The following is a 25,678-nucleotide window of genomic DNA, read 5'->3' as shown; positions in this document are numbered from 1 at the left end:
AGACCGCTCAGGGGTCCTTGAGGGGGTTTCAGGGGAAAATTTGTTAAGATAGCATAAAAATAATTTTAACCCTATATACATCGGCTATTTAAAAATAGCAGATCTACAAGGTCACAAGTCACAACGCATCGCATCACAAAGCTTGTAGATCTGCTGTTTTCAAAAAATGGAAATATTTTCAGATGGGGGTCTGCAGCCAAATACATATTAATTTGGGGGTCCTTGACATGAAAACGTTTGAGAAGCACTGCATTGAGATGTGGTTGAAATAGATGCCACTGCTGAAAGTCCTGCTACAAACCTCAGACTCACAAAGAACTTGGAGGCTGTCCTGGCTGATGAGTTCCAGCAACTGGCAGTGAGTGAGACTGAAGAATTCCTCCACTTTGGTCACCTTAGGATGCATGACGAAAAGGAGGCAATGAGGAAAACAGAGACATGGTACATGGTACAATCCTCAATGTTAAATTAAAGTTTAATTAATTCTGAGGGTGTAAACATTGAACCGAGTAGTCCATTAGGGTACATTTGAGAGAGAGAGAGAGGCTGAGGGGAGAATACCACAAAAGTCTGTAAATTTCTTTTTAGATTTGTCTTTGTTGCATTTGTGTGTTTTGTGTGTGTGTGTGTGTGTGTGTGTGTGTGTGTGTGCGTGCGTGCGTGCGTGCGTGCGTGCGTGCGTGCGTGCGTGCGTTTGTGTTCACTATCCTTGCACACTACCTCATTGAAGTGTGTATTGATGTACTCTCGGCTTCGCTGGTGCAGCTCCGTGCAGCCGATCTCCTCTGCGAAGCGGGCGATGCCGATGACGTTGTCCGGCTCCAGGTGCTTGATGAGGAAGTCACAGCAGGCCTTGGCCACGTCCTCCACCTGATACCTGGTGGGACAACGCAGCAGAACAGTGGGGCTGTGATCCCAAATCATGCATTCATTCACTACTCCCTATAGACCAGATCAGAAACAACACAAAATAACATATTTCTAATACTCCAAAATATCAAGTGTCCTGTTCTTCCAGAAATAAAGTTAATAAATAATACTGCTAACCGGAAAACATTTTTTGGTCCTGATGATGATTTGGTCTATATACTGTAGGGAGTTCTATGTAGAGCACTGGTTCTTACACCTCTTCATTTCATGGACCCCCATTTGATACGATTTTATCTCTGGGACCCCAATCTACACTGTTAATTTAACTGAGAGTGTACAAGTACACAGATTAGGAGAGAAACGGTAGACAGCTCATTCAAAATGACATTTTAGAGCAGCGGTTCTCAAAGTAGGGTCCTTGAGGGGGTTTCAGGGAGTCCACAAATTAATTTGTTGTAGGATCAAAATCAGTTTGACCACTTTAACCCTATTTTATGCTTCGGCTAAGTTTACTTTCAATTTTTCATATATACAGTTAAGACATGAATTTAATAATAAATGATACATTATACACAATTAATTTAGTATTAAATTCACAATTCTTTGTGAAAGTTTTATTTTCTATTTATTTTATTTGTAACACATATCTTCTCTTAAAGGGATCCCCCTGGCACAAAATATTTTCAGATGGGGGTACACAGCCTTGAGAACCACTGTTTTAGAGAACTCTGCGGGTCTGTGCCCATCCTATACCATCATTATTCAGTGGATCAGCTACTGCTGCTGTCTGCTGTGCCACTGGTCTCACCTCATGGCTGCCAGAAGAACGTGAAGCACGCACTCCTCTCCCACCGTTATGCGGGACGTGTAGGCAAAGTCGATGAGCCTTCCCACCACCAGGGGGCAGACGTCGCGCAGGGTTACCTCTGAGGCATGGCACTCCCTGAAGCTGCTGGTGAACATGGCTCTGAAGTAGGGGCTACAGGAGGCCAGCACCACCTTATGCACCTGAAGGTGGGGAGGGCAGAGGTAGTAAGCTTTTGCCATTTCTTTTCCATGAAGACCGCGGTAAAGCATCTGTGTCATTTTAGATTTCTTTGGCTATTCAAAAATAGCAGATCTACAATCTGCTATTTACTACAAGCACTGAGTGCCGTGCTATAAGCTTGTAGATCTTCTATTTTTGAAAAATCGAGAAGATGAGTGCAAATCTTTGAATATATATATATATATATATTTTTCTTTTAGCAAACATTTGTAACTCAAATCTTTGCTTCTGGGGGTCCCTGGAACAAAATAATTTGAGATTGGGGGCCCGTGGCCAAATACATATAATTTTGGGGGTACTTGACATGAACAATTTTGATTATAGCAACATACGTTTTTTTTAAAAACTGTTAGGATTTAGAAGACATTTGTAGAATCCCCCAAAAGCAAAGATTTGAGTTAAAATGTTTGCTTTAAAAATATGTATATTCAAAATCTGAGATGACATAGGCTACCGGTATGTCCAGCGGTGGACAAAGTGCTCAACCCCAGAACTTGAGTCGAAGTATAGATACTCCTGGTCAAATATTACTCTATACAAGTGAAAGCTACTCAGTCAAATTTGTAATTTATCATAATGCAGTAAGTCAATAAGTCAAAATGAATTTTCAATTGCAGTCGCACCTTTAACCACTTAAACCCTATATACTTCATTGACTGAGGTCCACCAAGGGTCTTTACTCAAATCTCTTCGGTGAATATAGCAGCTCACAACATGGCACAACACAACACGACACAGATCTGCTATTTTTGTTGAATGTTCACCTATTATGGCATAGCCAGAAAAGGGACACTGTTAGTGTCACACTAGGGTTCATGCGGGTAAAAAACAACAACTCATCAAGCATGGTGACAGGTAACATACCATATCACTGGTGGCGGATGAATATGATATAAGTAAAGTAAAAGTGTAAAACACAACACTCGATTTAATCAACCAATCAATCAGGCCATTACGTTCAGTAGGTCTCTCACCTTAAAGTCTACAGTCTTCTCCTTGTATGTGACCTGCAGTATCAAGTCACACAGCATCTCATGATGTCTGAACTCATCCATTGCCCTAAGAGCTCGTGAAGCATGGGTCTCGATTGTGTAGTCCAGGTAACCAGACCCACGCATGGACGGCACCACAATAGCTGAAAAATCTGCATCCCGCGTGGGGCGCTTCTTCCTGATAGGACAATGCATCCCCTGGAGGGGGCTCCACAAATTTCTGCGAAGGATTCTTACTTCTTGACTTGTTTGAGTGCTTACCCCATTGGGGTCAATCTCTTTACACAAACTGAGGAAATCCCTCAGAACTTTGTTGAGCTGATCAGAATAAAGACTCCAGAGATGATGACCCGAGTTCCTCCATTTTTTGTTCAATTTCTTACAATCTGAAGTCTACAGTACATCCATTTAGTTAAAATAATTCCTGAGAGGTGTGGGAACCTGTAAACAGGCATGTTGACAATGCAATGCTACCCTGAGCCATGTGTGACCAACCCACAGCTAATCATTCACAAGAATACTCCTGGGGGAAAGAACACAGCGCCTGAGCATAGCAAATGTCAGTTGATGCATAAAAGAGTGCAGCTTCTGTGTTCCTCTGCACAAATACAAAATATACTTTCACGTTAACTGTGAAACCAACAAGTTCACCGCAGTCACAGATCCAGGTTCAAACATGACTGAGGCCGTATGAATTTAAACTCATAGTCACAATCACAGAATCCCAAGTCAAATCCAGGTCAATTCATTGTTGTCTGCATTTCTCCTCTGCAGGTTAGATATCCAGGGAAGGAGAACAGCGGCTAGAAAAGGTGTTTGACAGAACAGTCACAGCCACAGGTCCAACTGGAGATTTCTCTCGAGTTTGGTTAATCTTGCGTGATGTTTCTTCTAGAAAGAAATGGGGCAAATAAGGCTGTAAAAAAGAAGACAAAACCTTTCAGTTACATGAAAAAACATATCCAGAACCTGTATGTATGTTTATATGTTCATTTCGCCTCGAGAGCATGACCGCTCACACACTTCAAAGTTTCAGTTCCTCAGTGTTGTGACAGATGTGTGTTGGCCAGGATGCATGCTTACTCTGATTCACAATTGTAAGTTACTCTGGGTAAGAGCTTCTGCTAAATGCATAAATTGTAAATTGCAATAAATTAGTAATATGATGTTAAACTAGTTCAACCCATGTTTCCAGTTCATTTTCAAAATCGAAATTGGAAGTCTTCCTAAGAAGGCCCCTATATTCAGTCTTGAAAAAAGAGATATATTACTTTAATTGTAGTTTACATTTTAAATTAATTGAAACTGAGTTGACCTCCTAGTTGTTTTCCAATGTGTGCACGTATGTTTCTCTTCTGAAATCACCATGCAATGAAAATGGCATGCCCACTTTTGCTCAACTGAGTACACTGATTTGATTTTGCCTATGGCCTTAGAGCACCAGAGTCTGTTATGACACATGGAGGAGCCTTCCAGACAAAATGTGATGCCTCAGAAATGAATCCATTATGTTTTCTTTTTTTCTTAAACTGATTTATTTTTTGTGTTTCCATTTACAAATGGTACATTCTCTGACACACAAACCTATGTCATGGCAATGACACAGCATGAAATGGATATAAAACTAAATCTCAATATTGCCTAACTTGAGTATCAGCTTTAATCACTGCAAAAATAAACAGCTGGTATATTTGTTTAAAAGCTTGAATTGTCTGAACCCCCCCCCCCCCCCACCCCAAACAACATAAACTTGCCTATTGATTGTTACATCAAATCCATTAGATCCAGCCAAAGCCCTAGCTCATTCTTCTAATAGCCAACTGAAACAAACACAAGCCTTATAGCAGTTACACTCCCAGTGTGAGTCATAGGAGAATGACTGTGAGCGTGCAGCCTGAGAGCAACAGGCTGATAAATAAAAACATACTGTCTAACTAAAGCCTAATTTATAGTCCATAGTATGGTAGCATTGCTTGCTGAAAGTAGTAGATTTAATTGTTTTGTATAAATGAAAATGACATTCCAAACCAAAATCTGCTAGCATATGATACCACCTGATCAAATCAATGTTTTAATAACCACTTAAAATCGCATATACAGTACTTGGTTTGCCAAATGTAGCCAATCTACAAGCTCATAACGTGTCACAATGTGGCGCTTTGTGAGCTTGTACATCTGAGATTTTCGCAGGATATTCACCCCAAAATAGCGACGCTAGGGTTCATGATGTGGCTAAGCTCCATTCACTTCAAATGGCTCCCTTCTGCTCTTTGAAGTAATATTAAAAACAACTTCCTACGTACTCGAGATTTATGATGTCACGTTATGCTCCAGTCTTCTTCAAGCCCATCTCAGTCATGTGCGGAAGCTGTCTGATCTGCCAACTTGACTAAAGAAAGAACATCTAAAGACAGAAGGCCGTCACGTGATGAGACGAGTCACTACTCTATAAGCACAAGTATTTCTGTATCCTACAAACACCCACTCCACATTCCAAAGTCTATCACTTGCTGCAATAACTGAAGCAGAACAAATGAAGTTATGATGAAGAGGTCAGGGGAATGTCGTGTCTTCCTCAAGGCTACTACGTTGGCTTTGAACTACACAATATTGAGCTGTAAATTGACTCAATGGGAGATGTTGAAGTGTAAATGCCATATGTACCAGACAAAGAGAAAGAAGGCTGACATGAAGTATAGAGAGAGAAACAGTCCCTCAGTTAGGACACTAGAGCCCTGATATGGATAGACCTGGTATGAAATGGTACTGTATATCATGCATTAATTAATTTGTTTTGTGTTATTGTCTGCATCACATCAATTTCAATAGAGCAATAGTGGCACAGATCAGTCTACAGCACACCCCTCCCCTCACCCCACAATTATCCTGACCACTGCTCATATGACCCAGAGAGAGAGAGAGAGAGAGAGAGAGAGAGAGAATAAAATACAGAATGAGAGGGCAGCAGGCGAAAATAGATTATCTACAATCTTGTAGATTGGTTATTTTTGGTGTGTGACACTATTGTAAAACAAAGTATAAATCAGGTTTAAGAGCGGGAGGGTAGAAGAGATGGGGGAAAGATTGAGTGAAAAAGAGAGGGATGAATTAAAGAGAGGACAGCAAAAGCACCTGATATGAGACTGAGAGAGATAAGTGAGTGGCTGCTTGACAGAGGGAGATTTTGGAGATATATATATATATATATATATATATATATATATATATATATATATATATATATATATATATATATATATACACACACACACACACACACACACACACACACACACACACACACACACACACACACACACACACACACATACGTGTATGTATCTAGATCAAATCTACAAGAGAGAATGAGAGAGGGGGGGAGGGAAAGAGAGTTGCTAATACAGTAGAGCCACTCAGTTTTCCATAAAGAGCCATTGTGTTTGCCCCGTGCTACTCTCACTGACCAGGCTTTATGGGGGTTAACAGCAAATAACCACCTAAACATTTCACGGGGATAGAGACTACAACACTCTGTGACACTGGTTATTATATGGATATGAATTACATATGTATTTCTCACACATACACACACACACACACACACACACACACACACACACACACACACACACACACACACACACACACACACACATATATATATACACACACGCGTACACATATATACTATATATATGTAGGAAATATATAAAGATATACATATATAAATATACTGTATATATAACGTACAGTGTGTATATCCTTTCTATATACAGTACATACATACTGTACTGCACAGAAGAAATCTGGTGTTAATTTAACTCTGCACGTGTAAAAATCGAACTTTTACTGAGATCTGAAATAAACCGAGACCAGGCCTGTCAATCTTTAGCCAGACAATGACAATTAACCCCTGCGAAGAACACAATTGGCATATCAATTTTAGACAATATAAAGGGCATATAACGGAATGGCTATATCTGGCAATTTAACATCCTGCTTCCCTACAGTCTACAGGCGCCTGCATGCATTTTGTTTTGATTTTTTCATTTTCAGGAATGAGGTAGGCTAAATTAAAAAAATATTTTTGAAATCCTAATTTTGGTAATGATATAAATGAGTTTTGGCTTTTGTTCACACAGTAATTCAGCAACGATCAGCGTATAACTCAGAATAACCCACACATGTCGGCATCATGTTCACATTTGTTTTGAATCATAAAGGTCTATGACGATGTTCTGGGAACCAACATGCACGTGCACGTGTGTGTGAAGTTCCTTATTACACACGGATCTGAATGACCCATACACCATTCAGCCTAAAGCAGTGGTTCTCAAACTTTTTCATGTCAAGGACCCCCAAATTGATGTGTATTTGGGCCCCGGACCCCCATCTGAAAATATTTTGTCCCAGTGACCCCCAGAATAGAGGATTTGTGTAAAAAAAACAAGAATACAAAGTTTTCCAATACTTTCAAGATTTTTAAGAAATGTTCAAAAATAGCTGATGTACAAGCTTGCAGCGCAGCACGAAGTGACGCGCTGTGAGCTTGTATATTCGCAGTTTTTTAATGGCCAACGTATAAAATATGGGTGAAGAGGTTAAAATTATTGTGATACTCAGATGCTGTATTAACACATTTTGCTGGGGACCCCCCCCAAGGACCCCTGGGGGTCCCCGGACCCCACTTTGAGAAGCACTGGCCTAAAGGGAAAGTTAACCATTTACTAACGTTCTGCTGTGTGAGATTGAAGAACACAGTCTGACCTGTCAACCTGGCACTATTAACCCCGGCCGAATACTAGGCTCAGGTTTGCACAATAAAATCGTCAGTCATTTATTTAAATCTTAGAGTGTAGGCTACACATGTAAATAGACCCTTGGTTACGTTTGTACACTCTCAGATTTACAAATGATAAATTCAAACAGAGGTTTTACTGAGCACTTAAAGAGTGAGTGAGACCAAAATTCAGATCATCTTGTTAAGGTGATATTATATCTCTGATATTATCTGTGTGGTAACTGCTGAGTTGTAATTACTATGTATCTTCTGAATTAACCAATAACTGCACTCACAACAATTGTTATGCCAAGTGAGCTTTAACCTACCTGCTGCACAGCTGATCAAGGTCAAAGTGCACTGAAGTGAAGACACAAGTGTTTTTCTTTTCTTTTTTTCTATTTCTCGAGAAGTAATTTAAGATCTCATAAGCCAACAGCCCACAACTCACCCAGACTAATATAGGAATTACAACTATGGGGGTTTGTAGCTTATTTTCAAAATCTTTTTTGAAAATAGGCCTATTACAAGAAATCAGGAAGCACAAAAGCACAACATTAATTAAGTAACAGAAGATAGAGCAAATTGCAAAATAACATTTGCAGGCTGGATATTCCTTCACGATTATTAACCTTAAAAACATGTTTGCCATTAAACAGTGGCTCAGATAGATCAGAAACAATTGAACCAATGCGATATAGGCTAGTATAGTCTAAAACTCTAAATCCACCCTTCCTCACTGAATTAAAGAAAATTGATATATTATTTCTTGTTATGGCGTCGAGACACAAAAGATTTGCAGCTCTCCTTGATAGCTCCAACCTATCAAAAAAACGAAGATTGTACGGTATAGCCTATTGACGCTGTGCAAAATAAACACATGACAGACCAAAGTCCCTACGCCAAATGAATTCTCTGGTGGGAAATGTGCAACTCAAGTTTCAATTCCTTTAAAAAAATATGTAATAATAATAATTCAAAAAAATGTCCCAGGGACCCCCAGAAGAGAAGATTTGTGTAAAAAAATAAATAATTCAAATTATTCCAAAATTTCCAATACTTTATTATGTTCAAAAATAGCAGATGTACAAGCTCGCAGCGCTGCACGAAGTGACGAACTGCGAGCTTGTATATCTGTTATTTTTTTAAATGGCCAACGTATAACATATGGATAAAGACAAGAGGTTAAAATGCTTGATTTGTGACGCTCAAATGCCTAATAACAAATTTTGCAGGGGACCCCCGGAGCCGCCCCCCCCCCCTCCCAAAGGACCAGTGGGGGTCCCCGGACCCCGGAAGAAAAAAAAAGAAGAGAAAAAAGTACGCGCGTTCACCAAGCACGTTCAAACTCTACGCAATAATGCCATCGCGTTTATAATGCCGATTGACTCACCTGAATGAACCATTGAAAGAAATGCAGTCAGACAGCTTGAATGGAAGCGGTGTGCAGTATCGTGTGCTATCTATGACGATTCAGAATTGCAGGAGTGAGTGAATGTCGCCTATGAAATCAATCTGGGACTGACACTTTGCGCATGGTTGTCCGATGACGCAATCGCCATAATCTAAAGTGATATCTTGTCCGCTCTCAGGCATTATGTTACATACTGTCTGTCACAGTCCAGTCCACAGAGAAAACTAATCACAGATCCGTTCCACGTTTTGCACCGACGCTATCTCAGAGTATTCCGACCAGCGTTGCCAGATGTTGTGAGAGTAACAAGCGACCAGGTCTATGAAAACAAGCCCAAAAGAAAATCGAGCCATTCGCCCTCTAAACATAATACATTTGAAAATAGTCGATCTACAAGCTCACAACGCGTCGCGACTCGCGATGCGACGCGTTGTGAGCTTGTAGATCTGATATTTAAAAAGAAAAAAAAAATCTTAAAGAAAATTTGTAAAAATGTGGAGTATTTTTTAGACATTTAACAACACAAAAATATTGTATGGCTGGGGGGTCCTTGGCACAAAATATTTTCAGATGGGGGTACGCGGAGAAATACATATTGAATTGGGGGTCCTTGACTTGAAAATGTTTGAGAAACACTGGTTTAAACAACATTAGGAAACAGCAAGCCCAAATAAGCGACTACACTTAGAAACAAGCCCAAACCATTACAAAATGTACAAGCAACTTACCAGGAAAACAAGCCCAAAGTCGCTTTAAATAAGGGGACATGGCAACACTGATTCCGACTGAAGAGCAGGTCAATGCAGACCGTGCGAGCGAACCTGCGCGCTTTTCTTGCGTGTCTCGGTTGATTTTCACACACCAACCAGCTACTGGAGAAATTCTACTTAAACATACATGACTCCGCAACTCTGTAATCCTGCTGTGTGTGTGCTGAAAATAAGCTTTCAGAGGGACAAACAAGACAGGCGCTCAACTCAACATTCCTCCAACGCAAAGTGAACCGTCCTGAGCTGACAGGAGCTGTGTTCCGTGAGCAGAAATAACGGAGCAGAAATAAGACTTCCGGTTGACGATCTTTTCAGAATAAGAGTACCCTCTAGAGTAAAAAGAAACCATTGAAAATCATTGAAAAACGGTTCATTTGCACATTAAAACTATAAATTAAGCATTTAAGCATTTTTTAAAACATTAAAATATTATCTAAATGGATAAATGCTGTTCAAAGGACTGCATAGCCTATACAAATTGGACACTGGACCGGAGACGGCTGGCGATGCCAGCACTTGTGACATACACACGCGTTCAGGGAGACCCCCTCTACACTGCCACACTCTCCGCTAAGCGGGAGAGGTGTAAAAAAAAGTGTGGCGGGCCGTCCAGTGAGGTCAGAGGTCAGAAAAGTGCCCTTTTCTGACATTTTCAGACAATAGTGGACACTGGACCGGAGACGGCTGCCGATGCCAGCACTTGTGACATACACACGCGTTCAGGGAGACCCCCTCTACACTGCCACACTCTCCGCTAAGCGGGAGAGGTGTAAAAAAAAGTGTGGCGGGCCGTCCAGTGAGGTCAGAGGTCAGAAAAGTGCCCTTTTCTGACATTTTCAGACAATAGTGGACACTGGACCGGAGACGGCTGCCGATGCCAGCACTTGTGACATACACACGCGTTCGGGGAGACCCCCTCTACAACGCCACACTCTCCGCTAAGCGGGAGAGGTGTAAAAAAAAGTGTGGCGGACCGTCCAGTGAGGTCAGAGGTCAGAAAAGTGCCCTTTTCTGCCATTTTCAGACAATAGTGGACACTGGACCGGAGACGGCTGCCGATGCCAGCACTTGTGACATACACACGCGTTCGGGGTGACCCCATCTACACTGCCACACTCTCCGCTAAGCGGGAGAGGTGTAAAAAAAAGTGTGGCGGGCCGTCCAGTGAGGTCAGAGGTCAGAAAAGTGCCCTTTTCTGACATTTTCAGACAATAGTGGACACTGGACCGGAGACGGCTGCCGATGCCAGCACTTGTGACATACACACGCGTTCGGGGAGACCCCCTCTACAACGCCACACTCTCCGCTAAGCGGGAGAGGTGTAAAAAAAAGTGTGGCGGACCGTCCAGTGAGGTCAGAGGTCAGAAAAGTGCCCTTTTCTGACATTTTCAGACAATAGTGGACACTGGACCGGAGACGGCTGCCGATGCCAGCACTTGTGACATACACACGCGTTCGGGGAGACCCCCTCTACAACGCCACACTCTCCGCTAAGCGGGAGAGGTGTAAAAAAAGAGGATGCAAGTCCCAGGAAGTGCCACAGAATCTCATCAGGAAGTTTTAAAGCATCTTCTGTGTATACAGTACTGTTGCGTTGACCAGTTATTGATAGATATGTGTGGATACTCCCACAAAACAGACATGGCTATGGACAAGCCTTGCTTCTACTTCAGTTTCCCAGTTTGACATCAGTATAAAATTTCAAAACCATTAATAAAGGCACACACCAACATCTCGTTCTGTGTCTCTCTCCGTTCCTGAGATATGACTGATGTAACATTGACTGTGACCATGATTGTGACCTTGAGCCATTTTTATAGGGCAGCCTAGAGATCATTTCTACCAAGTTCCATGAAAATCTGCAACTCTCTTCTACACTATTATTTTGTGTTATTGTGCTTGTCATAATTAGAAACAATTGCTGGCTGTATAGGCTATTAAACGCTGACTCAAGTAACAGTCTTGCTCACTCAGAGTCAAAGTCAAATGACGGTGATAGGTATTACTATATAAACTAATGCGAGAACTGCAGTATATTTAACACAACCCCAATTTGACTCCAGTAAACAACACTGTCATTTAACATTAAAGGGATAGTTCACCCCCAAAATGACTTTTTTTCTATTGATTATACACCCCATGGTGACTTGAATTCATGGAGATCTTTTTAGTTTTTGTCGCATTCCTAAGCCAATAATATGATGACCTACCATTAGCATCTTTACGCAGGTTATCAAATTATTGGTTTAGGAATGCAACAAAAACAAAAAAATCTACATGAATTCAAGATTTTATGGGGTGTGTAATTGATAGAAAATAAGTCATTTTTTGGGTGAACTATCCCTTTACAATAGTGTATACGTTTTGTAAGTGACTATAGCAGAACCCCACAATTTTTAACATTCACAATTATAAAGAATATAAATAATGAATGAAAATAAACTTTTTAAGTGCATACTTTTAGTGGCATGTCTATTACATGTGTACCAGCTTAATATCAATCAGGTAATGGATGTGGAGCCATTTCAAAATGTGTGACATTTTCAAAGAGAACTCTGGAACTAATCTGAACAAGAATCAAGAGGGATTTATTTGTCACTTACTCAATACAGGTACAAGCAGTGAAATGTTGGGACCTGTTTCTACAGAGACTGTGCTAACACAACCAATGTATTTTTAAAATTATAGATAACAGAAATAAAATTAAAGTACAGATGGAATGGTATGATAAACCTCTTAAAACATGTACAGTATGATAATCTGTAGCAGCAGTGCCAAATGTGCAAAAATAGAAGACAGCAACGCATTGCAGGCTTGCAGGCTTATGCAAAGGCTAAAATGTAATTAGATACCATGTTATGTAGACAGATGCCAGGCCATTGTTGACCTGGCATCCTATAGTTTGAATAGTTTCAATGTAGATATTATAGATTTTTTGGGGGGATAGGAAGCTGTTAGACTGATGATTCTTGGTTTACATATGATCCTAGATTACTATTTCTATGCATTTGATGTATTACCTTGCTGTAAATCGCTGTAAATCGCTCTGGATTAAGAGCGTCTGCTAAATGCCTAAATGCCTAAATTGTAAAAAAGCCCTTTTCTGACCCCTGACCTCACTGGACGGCCCGCCACTTTTCCAAATACACCTGTTTGGCTTAGCAGAGTGTGGAGTTGTAGAGGGGGTCTCCCTGAACGCGTACGTATGTCACACGTGCCCTGGCAAATAGCTGTCTCGTGTCCAGTGCCCAATTTGTGAAGTCTATGCACTGAAAAAGACACAAAGACACACACACACACACACACACACACACACACACACACACACACACACACACACACACACACACACACACACACACACTACAAATCTACTAATATTTCTGTCCTCTATCCTTTTTTATGCTGTGTTTCCATGTTGTATATATGTTGTTAAATAATATACATTTTTAATTATTTTTGTCTGATTACATTTGTATTTGTATTGTATTTTAGTTTTTAAATAGGTGAGATCAACTTTATAAACCCCAAATCCTTATTTTTTTTTTTATCTCACCTGCACTATCTACTATTATTATTTGTAGCATATTTTGTGGTCTCTTTTATCATTGTTTATTTGCTTCTGCAATAAACAATATTATATCATCATCATTTTCCAAGAGTGACCTGGCCTAGAGTCAGCATTATTACAACAATGGACAAACAATACAAAAACAATACATATATGTAACACACACAAATCAATATCCAGTTAAAGTGCACATTTAATGTGGGTCAATAGCCAATTTCAAACTGGAACAACCTGGCACTTAGAAGTGATCTAGTATAATCCATTTAAAAAGACATACTGTACATCATAAATGTATTTTTTAAATACAATTGTGTCTTTTTTTTAAACTTGCCACTTAGAAGTGTTTTAGTATGAGCCATTTAAAATGCATACATCATAAATGTATTTTTAAAATAGATTTGTGTCTTTTAAAAAACATAAAAAATTCACGATCTTATTTTGAAGGCAGCCGGAAACCTTATTTCTGCTAGCTCGAAAACCGGAAGTCCAATTTCTGCTCACGGAACGGAGCTCCAGACAGGCCAGTGTGGAACACACTCCAGTTATTTGATGTGTCTGTCTGTGAGAACTGCAACATGCGCCCTCCATGATAAATCAACCGTAGAGAGAAGAGACCTTGACAGTTCTGCTTCTGGTTAAGTTTCATTCGAGAATTATGGGGAAAATATATAGTTGAGGGCGGGATGCCAGACGGCAACCGGAAGACTCGCCCCAAAACACGCTCACCCCCATTATTTTTCGCGGACCGCTCGCCCCCAGTGGTTCTTGTATTCTTGTATTTGTTTTACTGAGGATAAGGTTCAAAATAAGTCTAGGGTTAGGCATAGTTTTACTGAGGTTAAGTGTAGGAATACGGTTAGGTTTAGGCATAGTTTCACTGAGGTTAAGTTTAGGAATAAGATAAGGTTTTGTGACCATTTTACTGAGGTTACATTTAGAAATAATTAGGTTTAGTTTAGGCATACTTTACTGAGGTTACGTTTAGGCACAGGCTGACTAAATAAGCGATTTAAACGCTGGTTTCAACCCGTCAGTTAGATTTTCTTTTCCGCTAAATGAGAGGTTTCTATTGGAGCTAGATTTAGGCATACTTTACTGAGGTTACGTTTAGGAATAAGGTTAGGTTTAGGCATAGTTTTACTGAGGTTAAGTTTAGGAATAAGGTTAGGTTTAGGCATAATTTACTGAGGTTAGGTTCGGTTTAGGAATACCAGGTGGCGACCGTTGCGAGGTCGCCGGATTTGCCCTGGGGTGACTGTGTTTTGGGGCGAGTGTTTTGGTATTCTGCCAGACCTGCCCGTTTCCTTATTCTAAACTGATGAATCACCATGCAGTTGGCAGCATGCAACAGTTTCCTTTCAATTGTCTGAGATGGTCTGTCATTCATAACATAACTTTATTTCTGTACAGTCGCTCATAGACCTATTTGTCTATGTTCCAACATCCGTTTCAGTTATTCTAAATATTTAGGCTACTTGACGAGTCGATGTGACATGTATGGAACTGCACCTTTGTTTGCAATCCAGAAATGTTGCAATTAATACCTAGCAATTGTTTCAGTCTTCAGTGGGTGGGGACCAAGTTTGCTGCATCAGGATATTAGGGAAGTATAGGCCATTTCAAATTCTTTCCTGTGATTGTTTTAACGGCCTGGCTGGCAGACATTGTGTTATTATTCCACAAAAGTGGCCAACCGCGCCCACCTGTTCTCCAAACAGATTGAAACAAATGTAGGATGATTAGCAATTGGTTTGGTTGCATCATTGGCAGCCCACTAGGGCAGTAGGGCATCAGCTGCCCTGGCATACCAGATAGGGTTGAAGCCTTGTGAGCAGAATTAGCAGCAACATAAGCCCATGCACATGTTAAATATGTTGGTTAAACCTCTATTATGAAAAAAATAAGAAAAAGGAAACAAGAGACAACAGGTTGAGGATTGATTGCATGAAACAATCACCTGTGCATCCACTCTCAACGTTGCTAAACAAATAATTGGTCTATAAACGTTAGTTTGTACAATCTGTATGGGAGAGTAGCCTATGTTATTACAATATATTGAGACTCCTGTGACTAGGTTGGACACGACCTTTGACACAATCCTGTTTGTGTTGAATAGTTTGACACGAATTGTGACCTGAAGGTCAAAATAAGAGTTCTCCCCAGAACAAGCAGGCATGGGGCTCTATTAAAATTCAGCACTTTCACAACAGACCTGGGTTCAAATCCGGGGTAGAACAGCCTATATATTTATAATAATACTGGAATTAAGGAACCCAAGGCATGTTCACTAAATTCTTATGCATTGAAACTTCCCAGAAGGCTACTGAGTGAATAGCCAAGAATGAATATGAGTAGCTTTAATCTTAGTTCGACTTTCTAATTCTAGAGAACCAGGATCTTTAGCCTAATTTATACATTATCATACCACCACGTCGCTCGCCAACTCAAGTTGTTTTAGGCGAGATATAAAACTAGGCTTTAGTATCATGTGATTCAGAAGAGATGAATGATCTATCATGTGACCAGCTATGAAAGTGTGAGAAAGAATGGAATTTGTGTGTGTGTGTGTGTGTGTGTGTGTGTGTGTGTGTGTGTGTGTGTGTGTGTGTGTGTGTGTGTGTGCATGTGTGTGTGTGTGTGTGGGGGTGTGTGTGATGAAGGTAGGAAAAATAACAAAGGTGATTACAGAAATCTGACCATAAAAATGGCTTTGCAATCTGAATCAACAAAGGCACTTTGGTGGACAGAATTTCACTACTAGTGTTTGTAATGGTTAGTGATGACATCTGTGTGTGTGTGTGTGTGTGTGTGTGTGTGTGTGTGTGTGTGTGTGTGTGTGTGTGTGTGTGTGTGTGTGTGTGTGTGTGTGTGTGTGTGTGTGTGTTTCAAGGACTTGCAGTGATTTGAACAACTTTGCAAGTTCAGCTTTGTCAGCGAAAGTGGGATGACAAGCAAAAAAATCTCACCGATATCAGTTACTAGAAAAACATCAATCATTTAGTGTAATATAAAGCTAATCTCAATGTGAACAGATAGCTGATTGCAAAGCCCAACAGAATGCGAGGTAATTCCCAGAGCCAAACACACTAGGACGAACACGCACGACTGTCATGGGATTTATTCAGATTCACACAATGCTCTGAGGTAAGCATTGATTATTGTCAGTGTACATTTGCTGTTTTGTTAACCCACTTTTCATTGCACTGTTTATAGTGTCTCTTTATCATTCAATTCCCAGAGCACGGACCACTGTGTACAGAGTGTGTGTTTGCACTTCGTGCCCAGGTATTGTGCTACGTCTATTCACTGCAAGGAGGAAGTTGTAAAGCAAACCCCTACAGCACGATGACACAGCACAACGCTGGATGCAGCTCAACAGTATCGGGCCACTTACTCTGTCCTCTGCTATTTGCACTATTGGTTGCTAATGTATTAATCCTTTTACTACATGAATGTACATTCTGTATATCTTTGGTTACTTATTTATTCATCCATTATATTTTATATCAGGCCTGGAATCTTACCATTTTAGGGGCAAGGCCACTTCTTTGGTGTTGTCAGTTTTTGGACAGGCACATCAGCCAAATGCCACGGCAGGGCAGCAAGGTCATCAAATAAAACATGACTTCATACAAGATTCTGTACATTCATGTGGCAGAGTCTATATATTGTATTCTGGCCACCCAGAAATGCTACCCTTTTCTACATAGTTTTGTTATTCTCATGCCTTATGGTAATAGTCTGGATGGAAAGTGGGGTCCATGCGCATAGGGTGGATTTGTTTCCGCCACCTGGTATATTTGTCTTTTTACTAAATACTTGTTGATAGTTTTCTTGCCGACTATTTTCTCATACTCCTTGGCATGTGCATTTAAAGATTCTGCCTGGTACCAGGCTGAAATAAGGTTGTGTGCGCGTGTCCGCATGTGTGTGTGTGTGTGTGTGTGTGTGTGTGTGTGTGTGTGTGTGTGTGTGTGTGTCATGTTGTCACTGTGGAAAACACACAGTATCACTATCTATGTACTATTACCATGTGTCTTTGTGTCTGTTTATTTGCTATGAAGGCTTACTTTGTGGCTCCTAGAATCTCGACCTAGAGAGAACTTTCAACTATCAGGCTCCTCTTGGAGGCAGACACTGTCCAGGAGGCAGACACCGTTAGTTTAAGAGCAGGCTAGGCTTAAAACATTACTTCCATTTGGGGAACAACAGCACCATCATCATACATAGTCTCTAACGTCGTCATAGTGCAGTGCCAGGTTTGATTACTTCGTTAACAAATGACATGACCTGCCTGGTGAAACATGTTCAACAACTCTTATGAACGTGTGGTGTGGTGAAGTAAGTAAGTATGTACATTGTATTTGTATATAACACTTCTCACAGAGAGAACTCACAAAGTGCTTTTCATTACATTACGGTCATTTAGCAGACGCTTTTATCCAAAGCGACTTACAATAAGGTCGCTTTACATACAACATACAGGTCATGTCATTTTTTAATGAGGTAATCAAACGTGGCACTACACTGGCTATGACGACATTAGAGATTATGGATGATGATGGTGCTGTTGTTCCCCAAATGGAAGGAACGTTTTAAGTCTAGCCTGCTGTTAAACTGAGGGTGTCTGCCTCCCGACCCGGACCAAACCTCGAAGATGGTTCCAAAGGAGAGGAGCCTGATAGTTGAAAGTTCTCTCTTGGAGATTCTAGACCCACAAAGTAAGCCTTTTTTGGGTTTGGGTAGGATATGTGTTAACATAGGGTTAAAAATGAACCCGTGGGACATTGGACATGGCAGAATCTTTTAAAAAAAACACACTTTAAGGATTAAGAAAATGCAAGTAAGAGAAAGTATTTAGAAAAAAGTTTTTTTGTGCTGTTTTGTCCTGTAGCCTAATAAAGTCAAGATGTGCTTGAATTTTAATAATAACCACTTTCATTAATTCCTTGGGTCCAAGTTGTATGGGATTCATTTATTTATTTGTCTCTGGTTGTGTCCTTCAAAAGTTGTGGTCTTTTCTATTTCTTCCATTTTCAGGTTTCACATTATTTCGGCCTGTTACCTGGCAGAATCTTAAAATACACACTTCAAGGATGAATGCACGTGGACGTGCACGTGGACCCCACTTTTCATCTATAGTCTAGACTATATTGCTTCTCCTCTTTCTATTTCTCTGTTCCTCTCAACCTCTCCTTTCCTCTCCTACTCTCCTGCTCTCCTGTCCTCTGCTCTCCTCCTCTCCTTTCCTATGCTCCCCAATTGCTCTCCCTGTCTCATCTCCCCTTCAGTTACACTAATTTGTAGTCTATCATACCCTTATGGACAACAAACAAACAGACAACAAATTCCTTTTATATACTGTATATGCACCTCATTACTTTGTTTACATTTATGTCAAGAATAGATCGGTGCACATCAGAGGACTCTACGTTTGACTGGTCCTTCCTATAGGCACCATTACAAATGAGACACAACCATGACTTTGATCTTTCACTCTCAGTCCTTTTCTTGGGTTTTCAGCTTTACATCAGCACATAAAATAGCTCAAGCCAGGCGTAACCGACTACAACAACAAAGTGCTCTAACTAAAGCCCATTTTAATGTTTCGTTGTAAAAAAGATATAGCTGCCTGTATGATACTACAGTGTAGTTAAAATTCTGCTGGATTCTGATCAAGGCAAGCCGTGTGTTTTGTAGACACACTGCAAACATTTTATTGACCTTTTTGATGGTACAGTCACAGTGGTGAAGAGAGGACTTGTGGATCATGTGCTGTGAAAGTACTGCCCTCTCCTGGCCTGAAACGGAACCAGCATTTGTAAAAAATAACACAATTTCGCTTATTTCTTTTTTCTTTTACGGCTACAACGAACACACCTTTAAGTTCCACCAGATAAACTGAAGAGCATGATCATCCCATTAATTGGCTTTTATGTCAACTATCAATCACACTTATATGACAAGTTTACCATTACGATTATTGTTTTTTAAATGCTTAATAATGGGTAAACTACTTTGCCAGCGTGAATATATGCCAGGGAGTTATAAAAGATAAAAGCAGGCCCCCGTCATCATTGCGCCAGATCAAATAAATGTTTTCTGACTATAGAGTCGTTATTCAACCATCAAAAATGGAAGATTCCACAGATGAGACCTTAATCCTCTCTTACCCAATTTTATAGTGGTTGATGCCTTGGCTGGACGATGCCCACCACCAACAACACATTGGGTCCAGATGGGTGGAGGCAAGAGAGAGAAACAGAGTAAGGGAGTGAATGAAAGAGGGAGAGAAGGACGAGGGGGAGAGAGAGAGAAAAGAGGGAGAGGGTGAGAGAGGGCGCAGGAGGAGGAAAAGAAGAGAGCATGGTTGATGTACATCTGTCATGCATTATTGCGGCAAATGCCAGTGCTGCTATCCTGGCTTCAGAAACTATGTTGAAGACAGAGTGAGGAGGGGGTTGAAGCGTCCGCCTTAAATCACAATCTGATTCCTCCTGCTGCCTGGTTTTCTCCTTTTTAGTGACTTTATCAACACACAAACACCCATACACATTCCCCCTCTGCCTCTTTCTGTCTTCCTCACACATGCACGCGTGTGCACACACACACACACACACACACATACAATTTCTCCTTTCTCCCTATCTCTCTCTGACTCAGTCTTTCTTTCGTTGTCACTCTCTCTCTCTTTCACTCGTGCACGCACGCACGCACGCACGCACGCACGCACGCACGCACGCACGCACGCACGCACGCACGCACGCACGCACGCACGCACGCACACACACACACACACACACACACACACACACACACACACACACACACACACACACACACACACACGCTCCATCTCACTGCCTTGCACAAATGAGCACTTGGATATATATATACATACATGTAGACAGAAGTGTACACACACACACACACACACACACACACACACACACACACACACACACACACACACACACACACACACACACACACACACACACACACACACACACACACACACACACACAATCCCCCAATGAATTCCTCAGGAAGGAGTCAGCTCTCTTCATTCCTCTGGACACAACTTTTCCTTAACAAGGTACTGACGATCTTGACCTCCTCTTCAAACAAACCCTTCCCTCCAATCAGTGTGGATAGAGGAGCCGGAGCTCGACTGAGGCCTGTGGGTATTACAGAGGAAACGTTCTGATTCTCCTTGATTACTCTCCCTCTCTCTCTCTCTCTCTCTGCATCTCAGCCTGCCTCCCTCCTCTCCCCGCCCCTCCCTGTCTCTCTGTTCCTCCCATTTTGTCCCCCAAATGCAGTGGTGTAAAGTAACTAAGTACAATTTTGAAATATTTCTTACTTTACCGGAGTATTTCCAATTTTCAGTACATTTACTTCTAATCCACTACATCTCAGAGGTAAATATTATACTTTTACTCCATTACAATTATTTAAAAACGTTAGTTACTTTGTAGATTTTGATCATTATTACAAAACATACATTAACCACTTCAGCCCTACATACATTTCGGGCCATTTGAAAATAGACGATCTAAAAGCTCACAATGTGTCATGAGCTTGTAGATCTGCTATTTTCAAAGGATTTTAAATACATTTTATACATTTGAAAACTTGTGAAATGGGACATTCTGCATATTGGGTATTTTCTACTTTTGGTACTTTAAGTACATTTTGACACCAATGCTTTTGTACTTTTACTCAAGTAAATTTTGAATTCCAGACTTTTACTTGTAACTACTGTAAGTATTTCTACATTGCAGTATTGCTACATTTACTTAAGTAAAAATTTTTAATACTTTTTCCACCACTGCCCAAATGTCTCAGAATAGCAGATCTACAAGCTCATAGCGCGGCAAGTGTGCCGCACTATGAGCTTGTAGATCTGCTATTCTCTCTCTCTCTCTCTCTCTCTCTCTCTCTCTCTCTCTCTCTCTCTCTCTCTCTCTCTCTCTCTCTTAACCCTCTGTCTAGGCAGCCCCCATTGCCTAACATGTCCCATTTCTCTCTGTCAATCTGCTTCATCTCCCTCCTATGTTTTTTTTTTCCTCCTCTGCACATAGCGCTACTTTGCTCATTGTTCTCCATGCCTGTCTCCCTCCCTCTATGCTACTCTCTCTGATTGCCCCCTGGTTAACTCCTCGGAGCGCTGCTAAGGGTTCCGGCCTCTTCATGTGCGCCTCCCCCCAGTCAGAGCCCCCTCTAAGAACCACATTGGAAATACACAGGGGGCAATTTGAACGGGGACGGAATTCTATTAGAAAAACACAACCCCCCAGGGTCAAAACATGGTAAAGCTTTTCCTCACAATAACCATAACTCAGTGTATTAATCTAAACTGATTGAAGGAAATAATATGTACACACGCAGTAATGTTGTTTTAGTAGGCCCCTTGAAAGTCACACCCTTATAATTAGGAAGTACTCATGAAAATGGCATCAAGGACTTCTGGACTACTATTGAGGACTATTGCGCTGTTTATGTTCAGATTATCTTTATTATAGAGCATGTTATAACAGTTGTTTTGAAAAGTGCTAGGCAAATAAAACGAGACAGAGTCTAATAACGGATCTCTGTTGATTTAACTTATACATTTTAAGTTTTAAAAGTTAAAAATTAAGTATAAAACATGTGAGTTATATGTCCTTGGCCTACTGGCAGCGTGCAGCTGATCGGTCCAGTAATTTGTAAGATTTGGGGTTTCTCTCCAAGTTGTCTCAAGACACTCTACATATACATAAAATGTAATTCATAAAATTGTATTCACACACCTCACACATATGTATTGTTCTTGCCCGCAGTTACAACGTTTCTGGTAACTTGAATTTGACACACCGTCTGATGCTCACCGTTGCTAGCTATTTGGCACACCATCAAACCCTTTACAATTCAAGAATCAAAATGTAGTGATTATTGCTTATTAAACACTTTTGGCTAGAAGAAGAATATTATTATCGTGGAAATCTCAAAAAAAAAAAATCTCTCTTAGAGGAACCACTGAAGGCTTTTTCAAGGCATGGATACATTTAATTGAATATTTTAATAACCATATCTCTTAAAGAATAGAATGCTCTGTGTGTTTCAGGTGTAGTGGACAGTATGTCAGCCCCTGCCACGTCGTAAAAACTTAAAATTATTATTATTATTATGCATAACAAAGTTATGAAATTACGAACCTTCCCATAGGTAAACAGTGGAATGAGGCAAAGGGAACATTCTGCAAAAATAGCCGATACAAGCCATGTCGCGACACACTGTGAGCTTGTAGATCGGAAATGTTCGACAAACAGATTTGGTGTAGGAGGCCTAGTATAGACCGGTGGGGGTGGGGACTACACTATATATGAAGTACTGTAGGTGGGTTTAAGCAGAGATAACATTGTTCCCAGGGAATGTTAGTAGAAGATGTAGATTTTAGGTTCTGGCTACTGCATGGACTGAAGTCTCACAAAGCTGATGTAATGTGATTATATTGCATCGTATAATAACCCCCCCCCCCCCCCCCCCCCTTGGCGTAAACTCATTCCCTAGTTGAAATATTCCTACTCTGCCACGTGAACCAGATCCTTCTCAGGTGGCGGACTGGATTGCGGTTTGAGCCCAGGCTGTGGTGGAGTGCTGAAAGTCAAGTTACCGCCATGGGTTCCACTCACCACCGAGACACATACATCCACTGGTGTCAGACATATGCCATTGGTTTACACCCAGCATGCATTCCCACATTGTGGTTGTAACTAAAGAGATTTAAGCCTATTGTTCCCCCATGACTGACATTATTACAGGGTGGAAACATCTTTTTCATCCCTCTACTACAGCATCTGCTCCGACCACACTGGAAAATCCTGAGGGTCAATTGGAACTCTGGGTGTAAAAATGAACAATCTTTATGCTTTCAGGGATAAATTAACACTCAGGATTTAGCAGTGCGCCCGACCTCGCTGTCTCTTGCCATTTTCTCTCTCTTATTTTCTCGTCATCGCACTCACTTATTTTCCCACCCTCATCATCACTCACTGTGCATCTTTCAGTCTATGGTGTAAAAACTACGTTATGTGTGAGCTTGGGTAAGAATATGCACGCGTTAAGAGTGACAAAAGAATGAATGTGCAAGCTTGTGCTTGATTATGTGTTTGGAAGAGTGTGTAAAATTATGTATGGTGTGTGTGCATGTGCTTGTGTGACACAACATTTTCATTGACAGGGTGAATGTGATGACGACCACCCATCACAGATCAACTATTCTAGCTATGACAGCCTGCACAGGCATCGGAGCAGCTAATGACCGGAAAGTGACACAATGTCCGAGCCCCGTCACAATTCTTTTCACATTTACTGGACATAGCTGCCGTGGTCTGAGCGGTAAGTGGGCGACGAACAAGGGCCCCCTCTGACGAGGCAGAAAGGGGGACATTGTAGGGGCAGTGTCTGCAGGGACCCGTAGGTTGACAACTATAACATTCATTCCCTCTCTGGCCCTGCTGATTCACCACTAACCCCCGACCGAAGGACGACCGGTAGGGCTAACTTGTGTGTGTCTGCGGCCACCATTAGTCAAACATTAGTCACAGTGCCCATTTAAATGATAAACATGAACAGGGTTTTTGTTCTCTAGGCGGACGCCGAGACCCCTCATGTGGACTTCTTAATCCCAATGTGACATAATGTGATTGTGTTTCGTCACCCTGCCTGCCTGTCTTCACCGCCCCAGCCCCCCCCCCCCCCCCCCCCCCCACCCCACCCCACATCCCCTTCCACGCAATCGCTTTGTCTTCAGGGTCTGTTTTAAGTGAGTGATGACAGGTTGGGTGAATCTCGCATGAGTCAGAGGATTTCCATGGACACCTTTGCCTGCTTCCCTCTCAGCTGATACCAAGCCTTGGCCCAAGGGCATCGCTTATTCTATGACTTCTATATTAGTTTTATTTATGATTCAACCACATTAACCCTGGTGTCCTTTATTTTTAAACAGCAAAAAATAGCTGATCCACAAGCTTGTGTTGTGAGCTTGTAGATCAGCTATTTTACATTTTGTCATATGATGAAGTATATATATAGGACATAAGTGGTTAAAGGTCTTCTGTGATTTAGCTACCGCAAAATAATTTCATTTAGGTCTATGTGTGAAATAATCAAGGTTCTATACAAAATGTGTAATTACACTGTTAAGACACTAAGACAGGCTTGGCATTCCATCACCTTGCACATAATACGAGGCAAGTTCAAAAGAACTTAATACAACAATTCCACTCCATGTGATATGTGGGATAACGCTTGTTACAATAAATACAAAAATACCCAAATGACATAAATGGGTTTCATATGCACATTTTACACTCACCATAAAAGTTAAACATGTAACCAGTAACTACTCTCCATCACATAATGTTTGGAAAGTATTGCAGTTTAATATCAAAACGAATGTGAGGTGGTCACTATGGTGTATGGAGGTGGGTTTCAGAATTTGGTGGATAGGCCTATTATGCTAATGTGTACAGTGTTATTTCCCAGGCCCAAGGCTACATGTGTTACTCAATACACCACAATACAGGCCTGCCACCATCCATCATCTGTGCGTCAAAACAAACATGATTGAAACAGGAACCAACATACATAGTACTACTGCTGGGGTTCAAAGAGGCTTCCCTGTGTGAAACAAGAGTGTGTCTCTCTCACACACACACACAGAGAGAGAGAGAGAGAGAGAGAGAGAGAGAGAGAGAGAGAGAGAGAGAGAGAGAGATCTGATGACCAAAAACAGTGACTCAACAGCCTCCTAGACACAGAAACATGGAAAGTCAGGAAGACAGAGAGAGAATGATTCAGTGAAAGTGAATGAATGTGACTCTCATACCCATCACTGGAAGGGGGAGAGAGAGAGACTGAAAAAAGAAAAAGGGAAGGACGGAAAGAGAGAGAGAGGGGGAAATGACTGGCGACTGTGTGGGAAGAGAGAGGGGAGGGGCCTAAAAAGTATGAACTTGTGTGTGTGTGTGTTTTAGCAGAGGAAGCATTAAGGGAAAAGACTCCAAAACGGGACGTTATTATGCTCAGCAATTCACCTTGATTTAAGACGTCTCGGGGCCGTGGGTTTAGTCTCTCTAGTAGTCGCCTCTAGTGTGGCTCGTTTGTCTTGTTATAACAGAAGCATTGAACTTCGGAGCAGCCAGTCAAACTTGAACCCGTGCAGTTCTTCCTCTGCCAGATCAGAC

At 41.2% G+C, this 25,678-nt stretch overlaps 1 protein-coding gene across 3 annotated transcripts in view; it reads right to left on the bottom strand.

Annotated features, from left to right (window-relative positions):
* keap1a (kelch-like ECH-associated protein 1a) overlaps nucleotides 1-25,661 on the bottom strand; it is a 38,305-nt gene extending 12,644 nt beyond the window's left edge. The window contains exons 1-5 of one of the 3 annotated variants that reach the window (XM_084044211.1): nucleotides 25,529-25,661; nucleotides 2,893-3,826; nucleotides 1,679-1,878; nucleotides 721-877; nucleotides 302-394 (exon numbers count right to left, since the gene is read on the bottom strand). In XM_084044211.1, the coding sequence (XP_083900337.1) occupies nucleotides 302-394; nucleotides 721-877; nucleotides 1,679-1,878; nucleotides 2,893-3,105 (663 nt within the window). In that variant the 5' untranslated portion in view covers nucleotides 3,106-3,826; nucleotides 25,529-25,661. Of the gene's footprint in view, nucleotides 1-301; nucleotides 395-720; nucleotides 878-1,678; nucleotides 1,879-2,892; nucleotides 3,827-9,083; nucleotides 9,246-9,832; nucleotides 10,086-25,528 lie in introns of those variants that run through there. The other 2 variants (XM_084044209.1, XM_084044210.1) reach the window with 2 other exon arrangements.
* Nucleotides 25,662-25,678: the final 17 nt, after the last annotated feature.

This window comes from Gymnoscopelus microlampas, assembly GCF_963454915.1.
Source record: "Gymnoscopelus microlampas genome assembly, chromosome: 20".
Lineage (NCBI taxonomy): Eukaryota > Metazoa > Chordata > Actinopteri > Myctophiformes > Myctophidae > Gymnoscopelus > Gymnoscopelus microlampas.
The sequence above is the reverse complement of the archived record's forward strand: the minus strand, read 5'-3'. Positions and strand labels throughout refer to the sequence as shown.